The sequence below is a fragment of the Lagopus muta genome, chromosome 7 (assembly GCF_023343835.1).
Source record: "Lagopus muta isolate bLagMut1 chromosome 7, bLagMut1 primary, whole genome shotgun sequence".
NCBI classification, from domain to species: domain Eukaryota; kingdom Metazoa; phylum Chordata; class Aves; order Galliformes; family Phasianidae; genus Lagopus; species Lagopus muta.
In genome coordinates, this window is record NC_064439.1 from 39,762,120 (window position 1) to 39,782,455 (window position 20,336).

A 20,336-nucleotide genomic window follows, 5' to 3' on the forward strand; every position below is an offset into this window, starting at 1 on the left:
AAGGAGGGAATGTTGAGTGATGCTCCAGGAGAGAGGACTATGAGCTCAATAGGACAAAAAGGCACAGGGCACAAGGAGGAAAAAGCAGGTGCAAACATTAGTAGAAAGCTTATGAGGGAAGGATCTAATGTGAGCACATTAATTGCTGTCAGAGGAGCTGGCAGATATCAATCATGGCTACATCAGAGCTTAAACAGCAGACCTGCCTGTCTCTCTTCTCTCCTTTCCCACAGTATATGTATTACATACCTTTGTCTAGGAATTTCATGTTCTGCTACAACTTAAGGAAGTTGCAATAAACGTGACCTAGAGGCTGAGGAAAATAGTGTCAAGTTGCCACATGTTTGGCCTTGTTTAACTTAAGACTGTTTTTCTTAGAGAAATGGAAAGTGAAGGGCTGCTGCGGTGCTGGAGGAGCTGTATGCTAGACTGGCCTCATGCACCCTTTGTGCTAGGGGTGCACACCTGCATTTGGACTTCTTCACCACAGGGATAAGGAAAGCTGCAGTTATGCATCACTGGGCCCGACTGCTGAGCCTAGCCCTGGGCTGGAGCTTTGGAGGTGCTCCTTGTAGTGTGAGACAGTGAGAGAGGCCTGCAGGAGGCCAACCTGCCATTCTTCAAGCCCATGGAGCAGGAGAGTGCCCTCTCTGGAGAGTTCTGGGGTATTCTTGAGCAGGCCGTGTGCATCCCTCGTGTTCAGGCTGTTTCATTTTCTGACTGCAGCACATGTGCAGGGTCTGGTGCCCTTGGCTTACCTTTCTCTCCTTTGCAGATGTGTAGGGCTACGCTCTCACAGTTCCTGCTGGGAACACGCAGCTTATGGTTTTGGTCCCTGGTCCCAGGACTTGTTTAACTTCATGAAAGCAGGTCAGAAATTCACACTGTTGTCTTTCCCTCCTGGAGAAGGACGATTACTTTTTTTTCCCAACATGAGACAGTAGCTGGAAAACAGGAAAAGCTGTTCCTTCCTACACACAGCCATTCTAGAGGTTGCTCATTACCTCCAGCTGGCCGTTCTGAAGTTTGTTTCTATTTTGCCTGTTCCTGAGCCCAGGGTCCAACAGTCTCAGCCAGTCCCCTGTTCAGCACACCAGCCTCTTGCAGGCACACAGTAAGCATGTGCCGTTGTTTATTGGTAGAGACTGACCGGTATGCAGTGGGTTCCCACCAGCTGGAGTCTGAATCCAAAGGAGAAGCCCGTAAAATAGCTTTATGCTCTTTTTGACTGTCACCTTGTATCTGCACTGATTTACTGGGCTAATGACTTTACAATTTATTAACTACCAGACAAGCTCTCATCACCTGCCAGGCCCAGCCACGGTGCAGCCCCAAGGAGTTTCCTCCCTCATGGGTGAAGTAGCTGCCAAGACAAGCTTTCAACTTTACAGTGAGGCAGAATTTAGATTCTGAAATCTCTGGTACTGTTCTGGCTATGGTGGTGTGAGAGCTGGGCTTTAGAAATAAAGAGTAGCCACAGGTACGATACTGCAGCAGCTTGTTTTGTGCTGGCAAAAGCAACTGGGACAGCAGTGTGATAGGAAGGGTTAATAACAGTGAGGCAGAGAGCAACCTTTTCTGTTTAGGGTGATGGTACTGGGGATTGAGGAGAGCAGAGCTGGAAAAAAAGTGCAAATGAAACCAAAATCAAAGTGACCCAACATTTCCCAAGAGAGCAGCTCAGAGCACCGCTGTTCTGCAGGTTAGTGATTTTCTATCACATCCTGAACACGGCCTCCAGCGGCACCTGTTTGTTCCATAGTGCTGAACTACAGCTTAGTGAAAAGGAGCATATGATAAATGTTTTCAAAAGCAGTTTTATCAGTGGGTGCATGCCTACTGCTCTCAGGTACAGCTTGTGTTTGAGCAGCAGAAGTCTTGCAGAGATTACCCAGTCAGGAAAGCCTTAGCTTTTGAAGCAGAAGAAAGGAAGTAGATAAACAGGCTGCTTTCAATTGAAATGCACTTCTTTGGATCCTGGCTTGAGCTGAGTTAAATTCAAAACGCCCCAGGTGTTGTGGATGTTTTATATTGATCTTTAGATTTTTATAGACCTAGAATAACAGCAGTGCACAAAGCAACCATTTGAAATGAATAAGCTGCAACCTAAGACATTAGCAAAAGCACAGCAGTCCTGCCCTCCTCCCTGTACGAGGGAATTCAGCCAGCAGCATGAACTAACACTGAGGCAGTGTTAAGCACGGGTGTCCCATGCCAACACTCTCTGCTACAAAGTATACAGGTTGCTTTGGTTGGCCCTTAAACGGTGTTAGTCCTGTTCTGGTGCACAGAGGTACTGCCCTGTAAATCACGCTCAGAACTCCTCTTCCCTGAGACTGTAGAGACATGCCATACGGTTGGAACCCTACAAAACTATACAACTGCTTAGCAAACCAAGCACCTGCAGAAGAGAGGGAATTGCACAGAAGAAAAGCAATGAATCAAGAAACCTGTGTTCAGTGTGTGTGTTTCCAGGTGCAGAAAAAAGTAGGGGTTGGTGGTGAAGGAAACATCTGCATATTTCTGTGGCTGAGGAAGGGACTGCCAGAAAGACAAAAAATGCCCCAGCAGTTGAAGTGGAGCTGGTGTGTGGATGACATAGTAGGCCAAGCAGAGTGGTGGATCATTTATCTCTGCAGAGCAGAATATCACCAGACCACTAACAGAGTCAGCTGTAAATTCAGTGTGTCTGAAACACGTGTTCTGTTCTTAAATGTTTACACTTGTGCAGGAAGAGCAACAGCAGTCAAGTAGCCTTATGGCATAGGAGGAAGTGCAGCAAGGCTCTAGAAACCTGGAGGAAGAAAACAAAGGTGTAGCCTCAGAGGCACCTAACCCTAACAGGGACAGACTAGGAAATTACATCATCCTTGTTTTTCATAGCCCAATGAGAGTAAATAAACTTCATTCTGCCACAGACAAGCACTGTGTCTCTTGGAGGCTATTTGCTTAGGACTGGCCTTAATACTTAAGCCATTCTTCCATGTGCACTCAATGAAGAGGAGAGCAGAGATGATTCACAGCAGCACAGTGACTCAGGAACATATGTTACCCTTTTGCTAATTCTTGATGTGCCTCTTACTCCATCAGCTACCAGGTGGAGTGGAACATCTCAGGGTAGGGCTGGAGTAGATTTGCTTTGCCATCTGGAGCTGCAGCAGCACATACCTCTTAACTCCAGCACGTGCCTTGGCTAGTAACAGAGCTCATGCAATAGCTGGGTGGATGTGAAGAGAGCAAGCTAGGAGCTGTGTATCACTATCTACAATACTATGACCTCAAAGCTTGTAGCTAACTAAAAGCATCAGTTTAAGTTTTGATTTCTTCCCTCCCAACCCTCCCCATAGTACAGTCCTGCAGCACGCACAGTTACAGAGCTTTTTTTTTACTTACACAGCTTTTTTTTTTTCTTTTTTTTTTTTCTGAGATCACTGGGGCTTATACCAAGGTAGACTAGTGCTGATGGCTTCCCTGACATGGGTGTGAATCACAGCTCTGCTGGTATAATAGCTCCTTGTATATCAGAAGTGCTTTGTCCATCTAGCACAATCTACTGTTATTTCTATGTCTGTAAATCACTCTTAACATGAAACTTAATGAGCTGCATACCCATACCCCTTTTTCATGAGCCCCAGCCAAACAAGAGCACAGCACTGCAGCTGTAGCTATTAAGCTATGGTGGCGGCAAAGCACTCCATTAATACCTCATGCTCAGCAGTTTGATGCGTGAGAGCTGAATAATTATGCCCTTGTTACCCTCAAATGAGAGGTGCCACTGCCAGAAACAAGAGTTAACAATTAAAAAACTGTACCAAGTCAAGGACAACATTTATTCATTCATAAAACAAGCCTTTCTGGGCAAGAGAACTGTGAGACAGAAAACAGGCAGACTTACATTAACTAGACTGGTTTCTAATGCTGCATTGTAACCCCTCAGCTAGACCTCCACAGTCACTTCATCTCAGCCGCCTTGAGAAACCAGCAGAGATGCAGCTAAAGCTAAAGCTCTTGGCACTATAAAGCAGCAGTTTCAAGTCTTAGGTTAGCTATGTAGAGGCTACAAAGTGGCTAAGTAACCACTCTTCACTTACGTACAGATCAGTGGGTGCGGGGATTTCAGAATAGTGGCTGCACTGAGATTTTTGGAAGAAGAATGACAGCCAGTGCAAAGGAAGCGGTTAGAAGGAAGGCTGTAAGGAAGACAGTCAGATGGGTTATTTTGAGCAACACTTTACCTAGTAATTCTCTAAGCAAGTGTAGAGAATATAATAATAAAAAACTTGTAATGCTTACATTGTACAATATTATGACTTCAGTAAGTCTCATGACAAACACAAGTGATGGCTAAAGGGAGTTGTGAAGTAGTCTCCAAACTTGGCACTGCAGACGGCAACATGCTTTTGTGCAGAATACCTAGCAACAGATACCTGACTGGATATGCTTGTTGTGTGTTGTCCTCATCAAGCTGCAAATGAGTTGTGCTACAGAAGAATGTGTTTATGCTGACACCTCCTTGTGAAGCCTTGACTCTCACCTCAGGACGTGCCAACTTCAAAACAGCCCAGGCTGTTTTATTTCTCCAGTCTTGTTCTAATATTCAGCCAAGAGATAATAGGTCATATGAAATAAATTGAATGAGTGATCAGGACATGCAAGTGGCTCAGAGCAAGTTTTGCTGTGGTGCCTGTGGAGGACTGGAAATGCGAGCAGCCCTGTCAGGCACGCTTTACAGCTATGTGTGCCAACATTTCTGTTTGTGGACCCTGACATTTTTCCAGCATGCATCATTTGCATTTGTTTTGATAATAAGCTTCTCTCATTTAGCCTCCCCAGAGTCTAAGAAATGCACAGGTATTCCCCATTCCTTTCTTCTGCCTCCTCACCTACCCAGAATCAACAGGCCTTTCAACCGAAAGCCAGAGCGTAGTACAGAGCACAAAAGTCTTCAAAGCTGCAATACTGCATTATAGGTACAGAGTCATCATGTAGCTGAAGCTTGACTTCATAATAAAAATAAGGAAAACTTAAAGAGATCTCTTGACAGGTTACAAAACAAAAGGAACAAAAGCAAAACCTTTACTGTTCCAAACTGCTTAGCTGAAGTATTGCATTGAAACAGAATTGATCTACTACCAGAAATCCACCAAGCTACATTTTAAGAAGTGACTGTAAAAATGATCACTAAAATACTCTGTTCAACTTATAGTCACACTGACAAAAACAGAGGGCAAATGGGCTTCGGCTCCAATGAAAATACAGGTCGGAAGAGAACAGAGTGCTTCGGACCAGATCATTTCAATTACCCGACCGTCTTTGCCCTCTTGTGGGCAAACTTTTCTCCTGCAGTTTCTCAGCAGAAGCAGACAGTAGTATGTGAACAGCTGCACCGTGTGGGTAAGCACCAACAGAATGCAAAAACATTACTCGACTTCCTTGTGCTCCCTTTAAGCAAGCAAAGAATAGCTGTTCTGAATTCAAAGGGAAGTCAGAACCACAACCCAGCCAAGGAGGTTCCTGCACAGCCACATGAAGGAGGCTGTGCAATAAGGCAGGTGGTCAGCACACAACAGCAATCAGGAGGTGCCTGTGCCACTCACAAAGAAAAGATGCAGATTACCAATCTGTGTTCAGCCCTACTCTGCCATTCTGGTAATTTACAGTAAATTAATTTGGATTGCACTGATGAGAAAAGAGTTGTCACAGTTCTAGCAGTAACAGGACAAACTGTGGTTATGCTTCTAATTATTAAATCTTAATCAAGTTTCTTAGAACTCACTGTAAATCCACCACTGCAATTCCCCCTTACATTTTGCCTTTATTGTATTGTATATTGCACCTAGTTTTCAAATTTAATTTAGTTTATGGTATTAGAGGCCTTTTCCTCTCTTGAACTCGTACGTTCACATTCATCTCTGGCAAATTCATCATAGGGAATTTCACATTTAATAAATAATATAAAGAAAAATATATAGTATATTACTCCAATTTCAGTGTAGAAGATAAAAAAGTGCAATTCTCCTCCTGGTCCCAAGATGAATAGGCAAGAAGCAACCTGAATATAAAACAAAAAAAGTTACCCTGCCAGAAAGCATGCAAGTTTATTATTTCCTTTTCCATACCCCAGCCACCAACAATCAGACAAAAACATTTCTAAAGGATCCAGTGACTCCTCCTCAACGTGGTAGCTCAGTCACCTGCATTTTTCTACACTAAAAGATAGAATTAGACACCTTATGATGCCTTATGTTTATTTGTGTTCCTTCCTTTAACAAGTTTACCACTTCATTTCTTACCTCCAACTAATCAAGACAGTAGGAAACCAGCACTTGAATCACACTTGTTGCAGTAACTCTTAGGCCATAGTAGGTGTGAAGTCTGTCATTGACTAGCTTGTTTGGACCCTGTGACATGGGACAATACTGACCTTATTGGACCTTTCTTCCTGGAAGCTTCCACTGAAAACATCCAGCTTTGCAGGTTTGCAAGTTAGACACTCTTCCCCAGTAACAGGCAAACACAATGCAAGCTCCTTCCTCCAAACCAGGAACAAAGAATGATGTTATTTCCTGTGGTTTGTTCTGGGAGAACTACATACTGATACCGAATCATTAGCAGTAGAAACAAGAAACTTATTTACTGATATTTTATTTTAAAAATGATTACAAAACATCTTTAAGGACCAAAAAGAACATAATACATTAAAAAGATGACAGATTTAGAATGGAAAAATAATTAAACATTTCACAATTATTTTAATGGAAGTTCAAGGCAACACCGGCTACGAAACTATATGCTTTTTTTTTTTTAATATATATAAAACAATTGCATTATCATTCTGATTTAATAATCATTAAAAGGCACTTAAGTTCTCAAAGGTATGAAAGTGATAGTTCTGAACAGCATAAAATTTAATCTAGATATCTCCCGCTGCTTACAGCAATAAAATAAAACAAAGATGAATTTCCATCTTAAAGGCACTACCAGCATATTAATTCATTACAACTTCATACAACCCCTCAAATATCTCACAAAATGTTTCCCTTCAGTGTAGTAAGCTTGGTATTTTTATTGCACAGATTTGAACAGAGTGAGGATTACCACAATGGCCATTACGCAAAAACATCTTGTGCTGAGCTCTTAGCATTGCATGAAACAGTTCACTGCATTTTAAAGTTGGTGGGTGCAATGGTAGAACCGAACGGTACAGGACCACAACCCTGCCCTGCTGTTTGCAAGCACAGAGTACAAGCTGTAGGGCACAATTCCTTCAAATACTTGAATCCAAAGGGCATTGCTAGCATTATGATTTTAATAGGAGCTTAACGCTTTAAAAATTCACACTCTACATAACGTACATGTGGCTTTTCAGAGCAAAAACTCACAGTACAGCTACTTAACAGCAAGTCTTCACATGTCCTGGAGAACCCTCTACACTGATTCTCACAGCACCATAAGTATAAGAGATGCCTGAGAGTCAGTGTGGAGCCTTCAAATATTTTTGGATGTGCTCGACTGGAGAAGGCTTTGAATATGCTGAGCAGGCTCACAGCCCCACTGCCAAGCACAGTGTTGAAGAAGGTGAAGACAGTCTTCAGCTTGATGTACCGTGCCAACTGCTCCTCTCCACAGGTTTTACTATCAGTTAAGACTGTACAGTTGTGGCTGCTTTGCAATCAGGAAAATAAATTTAAGATAGTTTCTCATAACTGCCCTCCTGCTAAAGCTCCCACCATTCTCCTGAATAACCCTAATCCGCTTCAGTCAAATTCAGCCAACTTCGTTTAGCAATGTAAATAGCTAATTTAAAGAAAGCAGGATTGTTTAATCAGGAACAGGCTGGGAAACTTGCAAACCACTTTGCTGACAGTGCACGAGTGTAGGAGACATACAGCCAGAAAGAGCTCCTGCAAAAACTGATGTTTAATCCAGTGCCATCCTTTGGGATCAGCCTAATGGGAGGAAAGACACTCAAAGCCTACAACCGACACCAGGAGCATGACAGAAGCACATCAGGACAGCAGGAGACCACTCTGCTTGGCTGTGGTAGTAAGGAAGTCTCTCATCCTACCTGGCCTGGAGGATTGCAGAGACACACATCTGCCCTTGTACCCTGGGGAGCTGACAAAGCAAGTTAAGCAGCAGCAGAGAACTGCATAGATACAAACAAGCCTCATTCCCAACTATTTTCCCAGCTATTTCTAAACAACAACAGAAAACCAACTACACCCTACCCTCAAGCTTAAAAGACTAGGATTGACAGTACAACCATACAGAAACTGCTTTGTTAACAAACAGCTGTTTTGGTAGCAACAGTTTAGCAATTACCTCAAACTCATAGCCCATATGTGGTATTTAACTACTGTACTATATGACAGATGAATGCCAGTTAAACAGAATCTGGGATGGAGCACTACGTATTGTTTTAAAGAATTTCACGTCTCCCATTAGGAAAATCCTATGACAAGGGAAAACAGATCTAACCAGTTTCCAGAATACTACCTGCTCATTTTCATTAGCTGGTGGCAATGCTTTCATCCCTTTCAGTCAACAGAATTTGGTTCTCAAATCCATACACAGATCAGTCAGTTAGTGAGAGAATGTGTAAACGCTAACTGCTTGGAACAGCTACAAGGAAAATGAAGTGTATGTTAAAAAATCCTCACTCTTAGCAACCTGAAATACTCCAGGGATGCCAGCATGTACGTAGCAAGAGAATCCATCAAACTATTCTGCAAAGATTGGCAATATTTCTGTTTCAGAAGGTCTGACACAGGTCATGGGAGTCAGAACTCAGTTCCAGTCACTTCTGACACCAGCTGCTTGTGGCACCTTTTTGTAAAAATAACTTCTGTTTTCCAATTTGTCTGTAAAGAATCAGTGGTAGATACCAGATAGGATAGGGAGGCCTAAGGCAGAGAAATGGTTTCATGGATCCCTCTCAGTACCTACATCTCCAATTCAGGAATGCATGCCAATAGCGAATCACTTAGGCAGAGAAAAGTCGATAGAGAAGGTAATCAAAACCCATAACTCTCTTCATATATTTTAAGCTAAGAAAAAAAAAAAAGAAAGAAAAAAAAAAGGAAAGATTATTCCAAGATGAAAGTTTTGTCACTGTCCTGCATTGTTAAATAATATCAGCAGCACCTTGTTAATTTTACACTCCATAGCATCAAGATTAAGAAACAGCAGAAATCTCGATGTTAAAAAAATTCATAAGAATCTTGGGCAATAAACTAAAAAGGAAACAAAAACAAACACACAAAAAACTCACACCAACCTAAAATGCTAATCACCATTGTGAACATATACACCAAAGTCAGACACTGCGAATTGCAGCAGAGATATTTCTCCCTGTGACCAGTTTCCTATTGCCTATTGTAAACAAACACATCTCTAATCTACCCAGTTTTCAGACACAGCTACAATAAGCTCTGTACACCTACACTGAGATCAGGTTAGTGCAAATGGATTCTAATAAATACAAGAAAATAAATGACAGTCCAAATAACATTTCATCTTCAAGGCAAGACATTCCATACAAGGAAATATGTATTTTACGCATGGCTCTGAAACCAAGACACGGCTTAAACTTGGTGCTTCACACCAGCTGTCAAAATGTTACATTCCCCAAGCAAAGTGTAGTGTTAAAGTTAAGGCACAGAGGTTAGGGAGAGAACATCACAAACTCATGTTCATCTGAAAGTAACAGTACTAGGAAAAAAAAGTTGACCTTTTACACTGCTTTCTCTTACACTGACTTCCTCATCCCTTTCCAAATACAGCTCTCATACACAATTTCTGGAGGGCTTAGTCTCAGCACTGCCACAGCAGGTTACAGGACTATAAACTTGTCAGACAAGAATATTGATAAATGGTGTTAATGCCTGGAAGACATTACAGATCTCATGAGAACTCAAACAACAACTGTCTTTGCATAATCAGCTTTTTTTTCTCACGTGCTCTGGTATTTTTGGAACATCTCTTGGCTTATGGCATGTTGCCCTATTTTTGAGGGCATTCCTTTACATGTCTAGCAATTTTGCTTCTACCTCAGACATCTAAAAAAATGCCTTTTTTCCATTTTATTTATACCCATCAGCATCTAGCCTGATATGTCCATCACTGGTCTGATACATGCTGCATCAGCAGTATGGCCTGTTGCTTTAGGGTACAAGTACTTATTTACCTGCTCACCAGCTGAGCCAGCCAGTCCATAGTGCACTAGAGCAAAGAAAATGACATGGTCCACAACAATTCCAGTAAAGCTACCATTAACTGTGCATAGACAAGTTGTGTATGCGATTAACCTTGCAAATCATATTCACCTGGATAGTACCAGTGTGAAGTAATGTTTTTCCCATTGATGTCCAAATTGCTAATTTAGGGTTACTTTGTGAAAATACTTATTCTTCAGTTTTTCCTCTCACAGCCAGCTTTTCTTTATTCCTGCAAATTTTCTTGGTTTTGAAACAATCTGAAAAAACATTCTGTCATCCAAGTGTGAACACCGATGAGCACGATGTGCAAAGCTCTCTCCTTAATAAACAACTACATTACCCCCTGCATAAAAACTCCTTGCTTTCATTAAACTGATCTCACAGGCAGAACTGAAGAAAGAGATTGAATAGTAAAAACAAAATCCCACACTCTTACATACGGATAAGCATTTTTGTAAGGCTGCAGTTAGATGTCTCTTACATTCACTGTTTGACCAATAAGAATGAATTCTGCTCTTCTAATTTGGAACTTGTAAGAGAAGTATCTGGTCCAAGTTATATAGGAAATGTCTTCAGAGCATAACTAAGAATTTCTGCATCACATATTTCCCTTTATTAGTCACTTCTACCAAAATCAAATCAGCACACTACTGTCCTTCAGTTATTCTATTTACATTTTTTTTTTTTTAAATATATGCCACCTAAATAGGTGGCAGGACCAGTTGCTTAGAAAATTAAATAAACCACAATGCTTAAGATGTCACTATTTGCCTGCAGATCTTTAAGTTTTTGTGACAAACAAAACTGATTAGAAGGAAGGGACAGAAGTTATTACCTACAGAGCATTGAAACGTTGTTTTAGCTTGCTCCACTCAAAAAAAAAAAGAACTAATTTCAGAAAGTTTAGCTTGGCTTATTCAGCGGCTGATCTTCTGTGGCACCTTGAGTGTGGCCTGGATTTTCAGAGCGTTCTTCAGTGCTTTGTTTCCGACTGCACCAAAGTTCCCATATAAATTCAGCTAAAAATGCCCCACTTGCAAAAAATCCAAACACCTATGAAAGTGAAAAGAATACAGGAATTAAAAATGTACAAACACTGGCAGTATTCTAAGTGTCTGGAGAGATATGTTAATAATGCTCATATATTAAATCATTAGTTCCATTTAAATTGGCAATGGGTTGGAAGTCATACTGTAGCATATAAAATGTAAAAGGTTTTACAGTTCTCATTCTCTTAACCAGCTGTGGATATTAGAATATTTTCTAAACAGATCTTAATAGTGGAAGTATATGTATGTATATATATATATATATTCTTTTTTTTTCCAGTAAAACTAATGAAGAAGTATAGCACTGATGGTGTAGCAGAACAGTTATACAACAGATGCATGCAGTTTAGAAGGACCAAGCAAAGAAGAGTAACAGATGGAAGGTGAAGAGAGATAAAGCAGCAGAAGCTCAGCAAGGCCTTGCTGGGTCAGCAAGTAAGGATGACAAGTTTCATTGTTATTCATAGCAGAAGGGTGGTAAGCAGGTTGGTTTTAGCATCTTCGTTCAAGCAAGGAATCAAATGTACACATTTACACTCATTTTGACTGAATTTAAGCAGCTGTTTTTCCCAAAGCAATTAGACACTAATAAGTCTTAAATCAAATTACTTTGTTTTTCCAGTTTAAAAGAAAAAAAAAAAGAAAAAAATGGGGAGCCTTTATATTTCAACCATTAGGTATGAGTACATCAGCAGCAAAACAGAGCACCACACGAAAATGTGTGTATCCAATAGCTCATCCTGCCTATGGAGTGGAAGTATTTCGCTTTCCTTTCTAATCCATTTTTAATTCATTCAAGAATAAAAATCAAAATTTGATCTTTTAAACTCACATATTCACAGTTTAGAGGTTATTTTAAAAGAGTGCCAAATAAGTGAGGAACTATGCCACAAAGTCTCTACAGTGCATTGCTCTGAGCCTTTTCATTGTCCCCGGGAGATGCATGCCCCGTTGTTCTATTTCTGTCACTGAGGAAACTGTGATTCTTATCACAGCCTTTACAAGCCAGCATTCTCTACATATGTTTTATAATGCCTGACAAAAGATATGGTTGCTTGCTGACTTTACAACTGGAGAATATAATGGAAATGCAGCTGATCTGCTTTTCAGAGAGGAGATTATCAGGGAGCGGTGAGAGAAGGCAGTGTTGTCAATAGTGACAGAGGACAGGGAAGAACAGGGAGCCAAGGGAGCAAAATTAAGCAAGGAATGAAGATGCCAGGGAGCTCAACAGTACACAGAGCTTTCCAGAAGTCCTAAGGAATGCCTGCTTTCCAGCTTGTAGAAGCCGCAAATTAGCTCCTTCTTCCTGAAACAACGTAATGCACTGAAGTCTGTTCCCTGCCCAACTTCTTGCCTGCAAACTGAGTGAGGTTTCAAGAGCAGAGAAATTAAGATACAATTCAAATGTAAAGTAAATGATACAATTATAAGACTTACACAAGCAGCTTTTTCAAAAGCAGACCCAGAGCTGGTTGCAGCAAGCACTATTGAAGCTATTAGAAAGAAGGCACCTATAATTAGCATGGTCCAAAAATTCTGCAAATAAAAGAAATGAATGTTACACAAGCGTAGATATGCTACCTGAAAACAAACAAACAAACAAACATCCTAACAGCAACCAAGTTAATCTGACAATGAATTTACTATTTGAAACACTGAAGTTCGTGGGAGAGTCAGGAAACTGATTTCACTACCAACCAACATTCAATATCATTAACTATTTTTAAAAGTCAACTTTATAAAATCCTTTTTCTTTTTTAATCTTCTTTCAGTATTTCTCTCATTACATTTAACCTTTTTCACAGTCAAATTCAAGCGCAGGTCAGTCATGCTAGCATTATTCCATCTGGGAAACTAGAAACCTGTAAGTGAAGGTGCTCATTCAGATCTCTGACTGCGCTCCCTTATCTGTACCTTCACATGATATTGTTACTGCTTGCACTGAAAGGACAGTCCAAAAACAACAGCCTTCCTGACTTCACAGGGTGACACTGTGCCAACAGTGCACCTTGTGGAACATAAAAGCATGAGCAGTAACCAGTACAGTTATTATCAGAAAGGAGGTAGGCTACACTCAGTAGAAAAACAGATGCCGCAGACAGGCAGATTTCAAGAACCATGCTGGCAGAAAGCCATATCATACATATGAAGGCTGCTCTGCAAGTAATGCCTCCTAATTTATTATGATGGCCCACAAGGTCAGAAGCAGGCAGATGTTGATGGATGGCAGCAAAGGTTGAACCTTCCCAACCAATATCCCATTACATGTTGTTACTATGTGACAGATGGCATCAAAGGGGCAGTCTGACAGAATGGTGTCTGACATGGGAGTGCATCTGAAGCAATGGGGTGGAACTGAATTCCACCATGTGGAAAAAACAGCACCCACTGACATCCGTTGGCACTTGCTGAATGTTTATGGAGACCAAACAGTAAATGTTGACACAATGAGGTGGTGAATGGTGCATTTCAGCAGTGGTGACAGCAACAGTGGGTCACCTCCACTGGTGCAATTTCTTTTTTTTTTTTTACAAGCATGACATGCAGGCTTTTGTTCATCTCTGGTGAAAATGCACAGATGACAGTAGTGACTGTGATGACAAATCGCATTTTCTAGCTGTGAATTTGCTCTATCTCACAGTGTTACTGAACTCTTTGTATCTGTTGTAGTTTCCATGGAAATAAATAGGAGGCATTGCTTTTGGAGTGATCTATTATAACAGTGTAATAGTGGGAGCCTTTATGAAAGACTTTCACACAAGTCTTAATGTCCTGCATGTAGGACAATTTTGAAAAACTGTCAATATTAAGAAGACTCTTGAAGTTGAAAAAGTCAAAGTAATAAAACCTCCTTTAATCTACTTTTTAAATGGAGAATAATAGGAGATTCACTCTGCACAGCCTTTTGATTCCACAGCAGTTTTGAAGAGCTTACATTAAATGGTTTATTTAAAACAAATGAAATTCCTTACCATTTTGTTTACTTTATCTTTCCCAAACGTTTCATATGCAATAGTGCAATACACACACAGGATCAGGAGGCTCAAAAGAAAAGCACTGCAGCTTACAAATTCAAAGAAGTACAGCCCATGACAGTTGATACAATCCTCCACAATTTCTTCAAAAATAACAGCCAGAAAAGAGAGGACCTGCAAACAAATAGCATACTTCAATCGTACCAAGTCTCATCAATATCTTCAACAAATGAAAGTCTGAATGCCTCTGATGTCAATATTAATGAAAACAGCTGTAAGAAAACACTGGATCTTAAAAGAGCCCCATAAAATTCTGTACTATTTTATTACATGCAGAAATATAGGGAGACAGTTTTGTCTTGATGTTAAAGTCAGGCAGTGAACGACACTCGGTTAAGCTGAGCACATGCTGCCAAACTCACTTTTTGGTTAGAAAGTAAAGACTCTTGATTTGTGATGCTGTGCAGAAGGCAGCGGGAAGCAAACCAGACAGATGAGAAGCACAAACTCTGCTGCTTACCACTTATAGCTGCATTTAATTTTAAATGCACTTCGGCTTGGGGCAGGGGAGAAATCAAACACATTGATCCAGCCAGCTGCCTCTCTTGATCAACTTCAGAGAAAGCGTAGCTTGTATACTTAGAACCCTGTAACAACAGCAGCTCAACTGCAGGCACCAGAAAGTTTAAGCTACGTTTAAGCTACACTGGACAGTGTTTAATCTGTGCAGAAGCTTATGCCAGCCTTCCTGCAACTGTCCTTTTTTGAGGACGCAGCATGAATTAATTCCCATACAGCTGTCATGCATCTGCTGCTGGATTTTCTGCTACCTTTTTGTGCAGGAAGGAATATTGCTGTATTTAAATAATCCCTCCTTGTGGCCACTTCTCACTGGCTTTCTTCATCCTGTAAAGATGACACAGGATATAGATCTGTGCAGTAAGGAGTTCAGCAGATTAGAGCAAAGCAGTGATTAGGAACCAGAGTTGGTCATAAAATCAAGACTGATGTGAGGATGATCATATTATTAATAACAGCATGTGGGAGGGTGACAGTTCTATGAAAAACACCAAATTCTAGAATTTAGAATTGTCATTTTCCAGATATGGCATGTAAAAGCAGCTGCAGGTGCTTTATCTGCATCTTATTTTGGAAAATAATTATCTGTCCTCGGTTTTGGCTTTCTGACAGTAAAAATAAGAACAGCGACTTAGCACATGAGAACCACACCTTCCACCAACTAAGCCAGACCTCAGAAGGGCACTTCAAAACATTGTATTTTGAATACACAATCATGTATGAAGTAAACAGGATCTCAGAAAGGGAAAGAACTGGAGGTGAGAAACTGCATATTACAATCAGGCCTCAGCATACTTCCTTTCCCTCATGCAGCTGCTGGCAAAGGCACATTGCTCAGGAACACACACCTAAATCAGTGGTTACAATGGATGCCCAAGGAATGTATTAAGCTCTGAATTTCCAATTTTTAGAGAGGTTTTTAAAAAAATAATCAAAAGATTACTTACACAGCTTACAATTGTGTCCAATCACTAATTCACATGTTTTGCAAAGTGAGCTAAAATAGGAGGTATGTTTTTATTTTTCTTCCCCTCTCTTCTGTGATTTAGATTTCCACCCCTTTATATATCACCACTCTTTATATCAGCCACCACTTTCACCAGAAACAAAACAGACCAGAAGGAAAGCAAAAGCCTTTCTGTTAACCTGCCCTCAGAAGACTTCAGTAGCCCAGATAACCGTAACTGAGAAAAAAAACAAACAGCAACCTCTTGGCTGAGTGTACAAGCAAGTGAGAGAAAATCACATTCAAAGAGTACTTAAAGGAGTTCCATGTCAAAATAAAAATTAAAATTAAAGGATGGATCAACTGGAGTCTTTTATGGGACTTGTCCTTTGCTTTAGTTTCACATTTGTCTTCTCCACACTGCGCCTATGGAGACTTCCAAGCAGTAAATGGACAGAATATCAACAACTGTTTTCCTCCGAGCTGTCAGCAATGAGTGGAGAGGGCAGCTCAGCTAAACCTGTGGGACAGAGCTTCCTTCATACTGAAGACCAAGGTCACACCTGAAGACACATGCAGTCAGCTTCCACCTTCCCTCCCTCTCCTACAGAAAATAAATATCTTCCTCTGCCCTTTGCCAGCAAGGAAGTTTTTCATCAACACTGACATTACTGCTACTGCAAGTTTCTACAGGTGGGTTTAATAAAGAAAAGGCTACAAAGAAATGCTGCAAATATAAAGTAAATCAATGAACTTGCCAGCAGGCAAGTAGCAGTGGTATTCCCAGCACAAACCTTCCAGTTTAGATGAGCACATACGTTAGTTCTGTACTGCTCCAAAGTGAGGGCTACTATAGGAAGCAAACAGTTCAGGACAAATAGCAGATTGAGGCTGAATTACAGTTTTCCTTTCTGGTTAAGGTATTTTTTTTTTGAAGTAAAATAACTGCTAATGAGAAATACTACTGCTTTAGATGAGAACTCATTTCTACCTCAAGCATGGCACAATAGGCACCATGACATTTAGCTTAGTGCTGAATTTGAACCAGTCGTGGAGTAAAAAACAACAACAAAACAATCCAGCTGTAGTAAAAGTAAAACAAAACAGTAATCTAGAAACCCACGCAATTAAGATGCCTAGAAAGAAGTTTTCTGCAGGCGATTTCACAGTATTTTATAAAATACTTGATCTTCTTGTTCAATGGACAAAGAACTGGCTGCAGAATCAAGCCCAGAGATAGTCAATGACACAATGTCTGAACGGAGATCTGTGACAAGTGGTATCCCCTAGGGGTCACTGCAGGGACTGATGCTCTTTAATACTTCATCAATGACATTGATAGCGTGGTTGAGTGCACCCTCAGCAAGTTTGTGGATGACACCAAGCTGTGGGGTGCAGTCGACAAACCAGAGGGACAGGAGGACAGGATGCCATTCAGAGGGATCTAGAATGGCATTGAGCATTGGGCCCAGGTGAACCTCACGAGGTTGAACAAATCCAAGTGCAAGGTCTTGCACCTGGGTCAAGGCAACCCCTATTACCAATACAAGATGGGAGACGAAAGGATTGAGTGCAGCTCAGCTGAAAAGGACCTGGGGGTATTGGTGGATGGGAAGCTGGACATGAACCAGCAATGTGCCCCTGCAGTCCAGAAAGCCACTCATATCCTGGGCTGCATCAAAAGAAGTGTGGGCAGCAGGGGGAGGGAGGTGATCCTGCCCCTCTGCTCTGTGCTGGTGAGGCCTCACCTGGAATACTGCACCCAAATGTGGAGTGCTCACTACAGGAGAGACATGGATCATTTTTGTTGCCCTCCTCTGGATGCACTCCAACAGCTCCAAGTAATGGAACACCTGCCCTGTAAGGATAGGCTGAGAGCTGGGGCTGTTCAGCCTGGAGAAGAGGAGACTTCAAAGTGACCTGAGAGCAGCCTTTCAGTACCTAAAGAGGAGCTACAGGAAAGGGGACAGACTCTTTAGATGGGTCTGTGGTAATAGAATGAAGGGAAATGGTTTCATGCTCAAAGAGAGAAGATCTAGGTTAGATATAAGGAAAAAGTCTTCTACAGTGAGGGTGGTGAGGCACAGGAACAGGTTGCCCAGTGATGTGATGGAAACTTTCAAGGCCGGGCTGGGTCAGGCCCTGAGCACCCTGACCTAGCTGTGGTGTCCCTGTTCATGGCAGCGGAGCTGGACTAGGTGATCTTTGAAAGTCCCTTAATAGTCTGAGGGTTCTATTATTCTATTCTGTAACAAAGATGGGTGATTTTTGAAACCAACACCCTATTTAGCAGTCCACCCCAGTGATAATCAGTGTGTAATCCCCAAAGTAACAAAGAATCCCTATTTTAACAGACAGCTAATAGATGCTAATATTAGCTGAATCACAGCGATTTCCAAAAATCCTTCCTAAAACATTTCTCTTACTGGAGATACTGAGGATTCCATCCTCAGTAATTCCTGGTGTTTCTTTTAAATACTTTGACCAAGAACTCCAGAACAGTGCATTTTGGTAAATGGAAACAAAAGGAAGGAGAAAATTTGTCAGAAATCAGGAGAGTGAATGATTATAATTCAGTTTTCTTTTTCCTCTTGTTGTAGGACAAGTATAGACCACCAACTGTTTTTGAAACCTATCGAGCAGCTACCCATGATGGTTAGGGCAGCCCCCTCATAACTTCTCTTTCTCCTACCTGGAAAGCTTTTTAAGCAATGCTTCTGCTCAGGTAACAAATTGAAGACTTTGCTGCACTGGTGAAGTTGCACATGTAATATTTCATTCTATTCCATCAGACTACTGATACAAATGATCTGCTTGTTTGGCAGCCACAGCCAGCAGATCTTACTTGATGAATCAATCTCTAGGTGACAAAGTAAAAGCTTACATTCTGTTATATCTATTTAAAGTATTCTTGGACATGATGTTTTTAAAACGCTATTAAGAAAACATTGCTTTTGGCAGCACTTAGTCTTACCTTTACCTTTCTTTTCCTTTTGACTCTGTGTGAGCTAAAGTTTAAAAACAGAATGTCCTCTTCTCTGCGCAGTGAGCACACGAGAGTGTTGGAAATCACCTATGATTCCTCTGAGCATGAAACATCTGACTGAACAGCCACTTCGCCGGAAAACAGGCACCGACACACTTAAGAGTCAGCAGCCAGTCCCACTGCCCCCCTGTGAGTACTTCCCCTCTCTGTTCCTCACACCGTTACCAGCACCGCCGGACAGACAGCAGCACGAATCGCGCGCCCACGTGCTGAAGGCACTCAGAATATGACAACAAGCAGGCAAAAGGGGAGCCTGCATTTTCCGGTGCGCGCAGGACCGCCCGGTGAGAAGCAGCGTCTCAGCCGTCCGGACGGGTTACCATCACTGTGCGTGGTGCTCTACAGGAGGCAGGAAAGGCGCTGCCGGGGCGTGCGAGGAGCGGCCAAGTCCACAGCCATACCCCGAGCTTCAGAGCAGGGTTTCCACCTCCTCTTTCACCCCCGTAGCTCTCTGCAGAAAGCGCTGCCCCTCAGATTCTAAGCCTCGGCACCGAGCAGCACAGCCGTGCTGGCGGCGGCCTTTCGCCTCAGCCGGGACACGAGAAAGGAGCGCGCCCCGTTCCGCCCCGCCGCGCCCGGAGGCACTCACCGGCTGGAGGGCTTTGTGCACCAGCCGCCAGCCCCGCAGGTGCCGCAGGGTGCAGCCGCAGCGGCGGCGGAGGGGCGGCTTGGCCCGCGGCTCGGTGGTCTCGTTGTAGACGCCGCCGTTCTCCATGGCCGCGCTGCCGAGCCGGCGAGAAGCGAAAGCAAAAGGGCGGCGGCTGGAGCGGCGCGGCAGGGAACGGGAACGGGAAGGCGGAGGCAGCGCCCCGCCCGCCGACGCTGAAACAAAAGCGCTTCCTGCGAGCCCCGTGCACGAGAGCAGGGGCGGGCAGCAGCGAGCCGCTCTGGTGCTGGCGTGTGCCGTCCTTTGCACGGGGGCTGGGACGCGTCCCTGTGAACTTTCACCAGACGGCGGTAGGCGCGACCACGGGAGCTCAAGGAGTGTTTGGACGGCGCTCCTAGACGTTGGGTTTGGATTCTGGATAGCGCTGTGTGGAGCCGGGGTCGGACTCGATGGTCTTCGTGGGTCCCTTCCAACTCTGTTCTGTGATTCCAGTGTGCTGCTGTACCTCTACCCGCACCTAATTTCATAGGCAGCTACAGCTCGTGCTGCCATGTGGAAATAGATGAAGACTTTTGTGTATAAGCAAAAGTGTACCACATTGACTTTAATTAGCGTATTATCCACAGAACTATTATGGTCCTTCACAGTCAAATTCAGATATACTTTGCTAAGTATGATCTACTGATAGAAAAGCAGCAGTTTGCTTTCTCGGCCTTAGTTCTACTCGTGCTTTGTTTAAGCACAGTCTGTGCTGAAGGAGCCAAGTGAATGGTCACACTGCCCATCTCAGCCCAGCAGCGCAGGACGTGTGTGCAGCACCGAGAGATCAGGCACCATCTGTGCCTGCTGGGAGCCGCCGTGCCTGGACAGCTAAAGGCAGAGCAGGTAAAGGCACTTGGGGTGTGCTCTGG

At 42.5% G+C, this 20,336-nt stretch overlaps 1 protein-coding gene across 1 annotated transcript; it reads right to left on the reverse strand.

Annotated features, from left to right (window-relative positions):
• Positions 1-6,628: 6,628 nt before the first annotated feature.
• On the reverse strand, positions 6,629-20,284 carry CMTM6 (CKLF like MARVEL transmembrane domain containing 6). The gene is made up of 4 exons (XM_048950659.1): positions 19,408-20,284; positions 14,245-14,421; positions 12,710-12,808; positions 6,629-11,273 (listed from the first exon to the last, which is right to left on the reverse strand). Exons 1-4 carry the CDS (start codon positions 19,531-19,533, stop codon positions 11,124-11,126), a joined length of 552 nt encoding a protein of 183 aa, XP_048806616.1. The 5' UTR covers positions 19,534-20,284; the 3' UTR covers positions 6,629-11,123.
• Between the last annotated feature and the right edge of the window lie 52 nt (positions 20,285-20,336).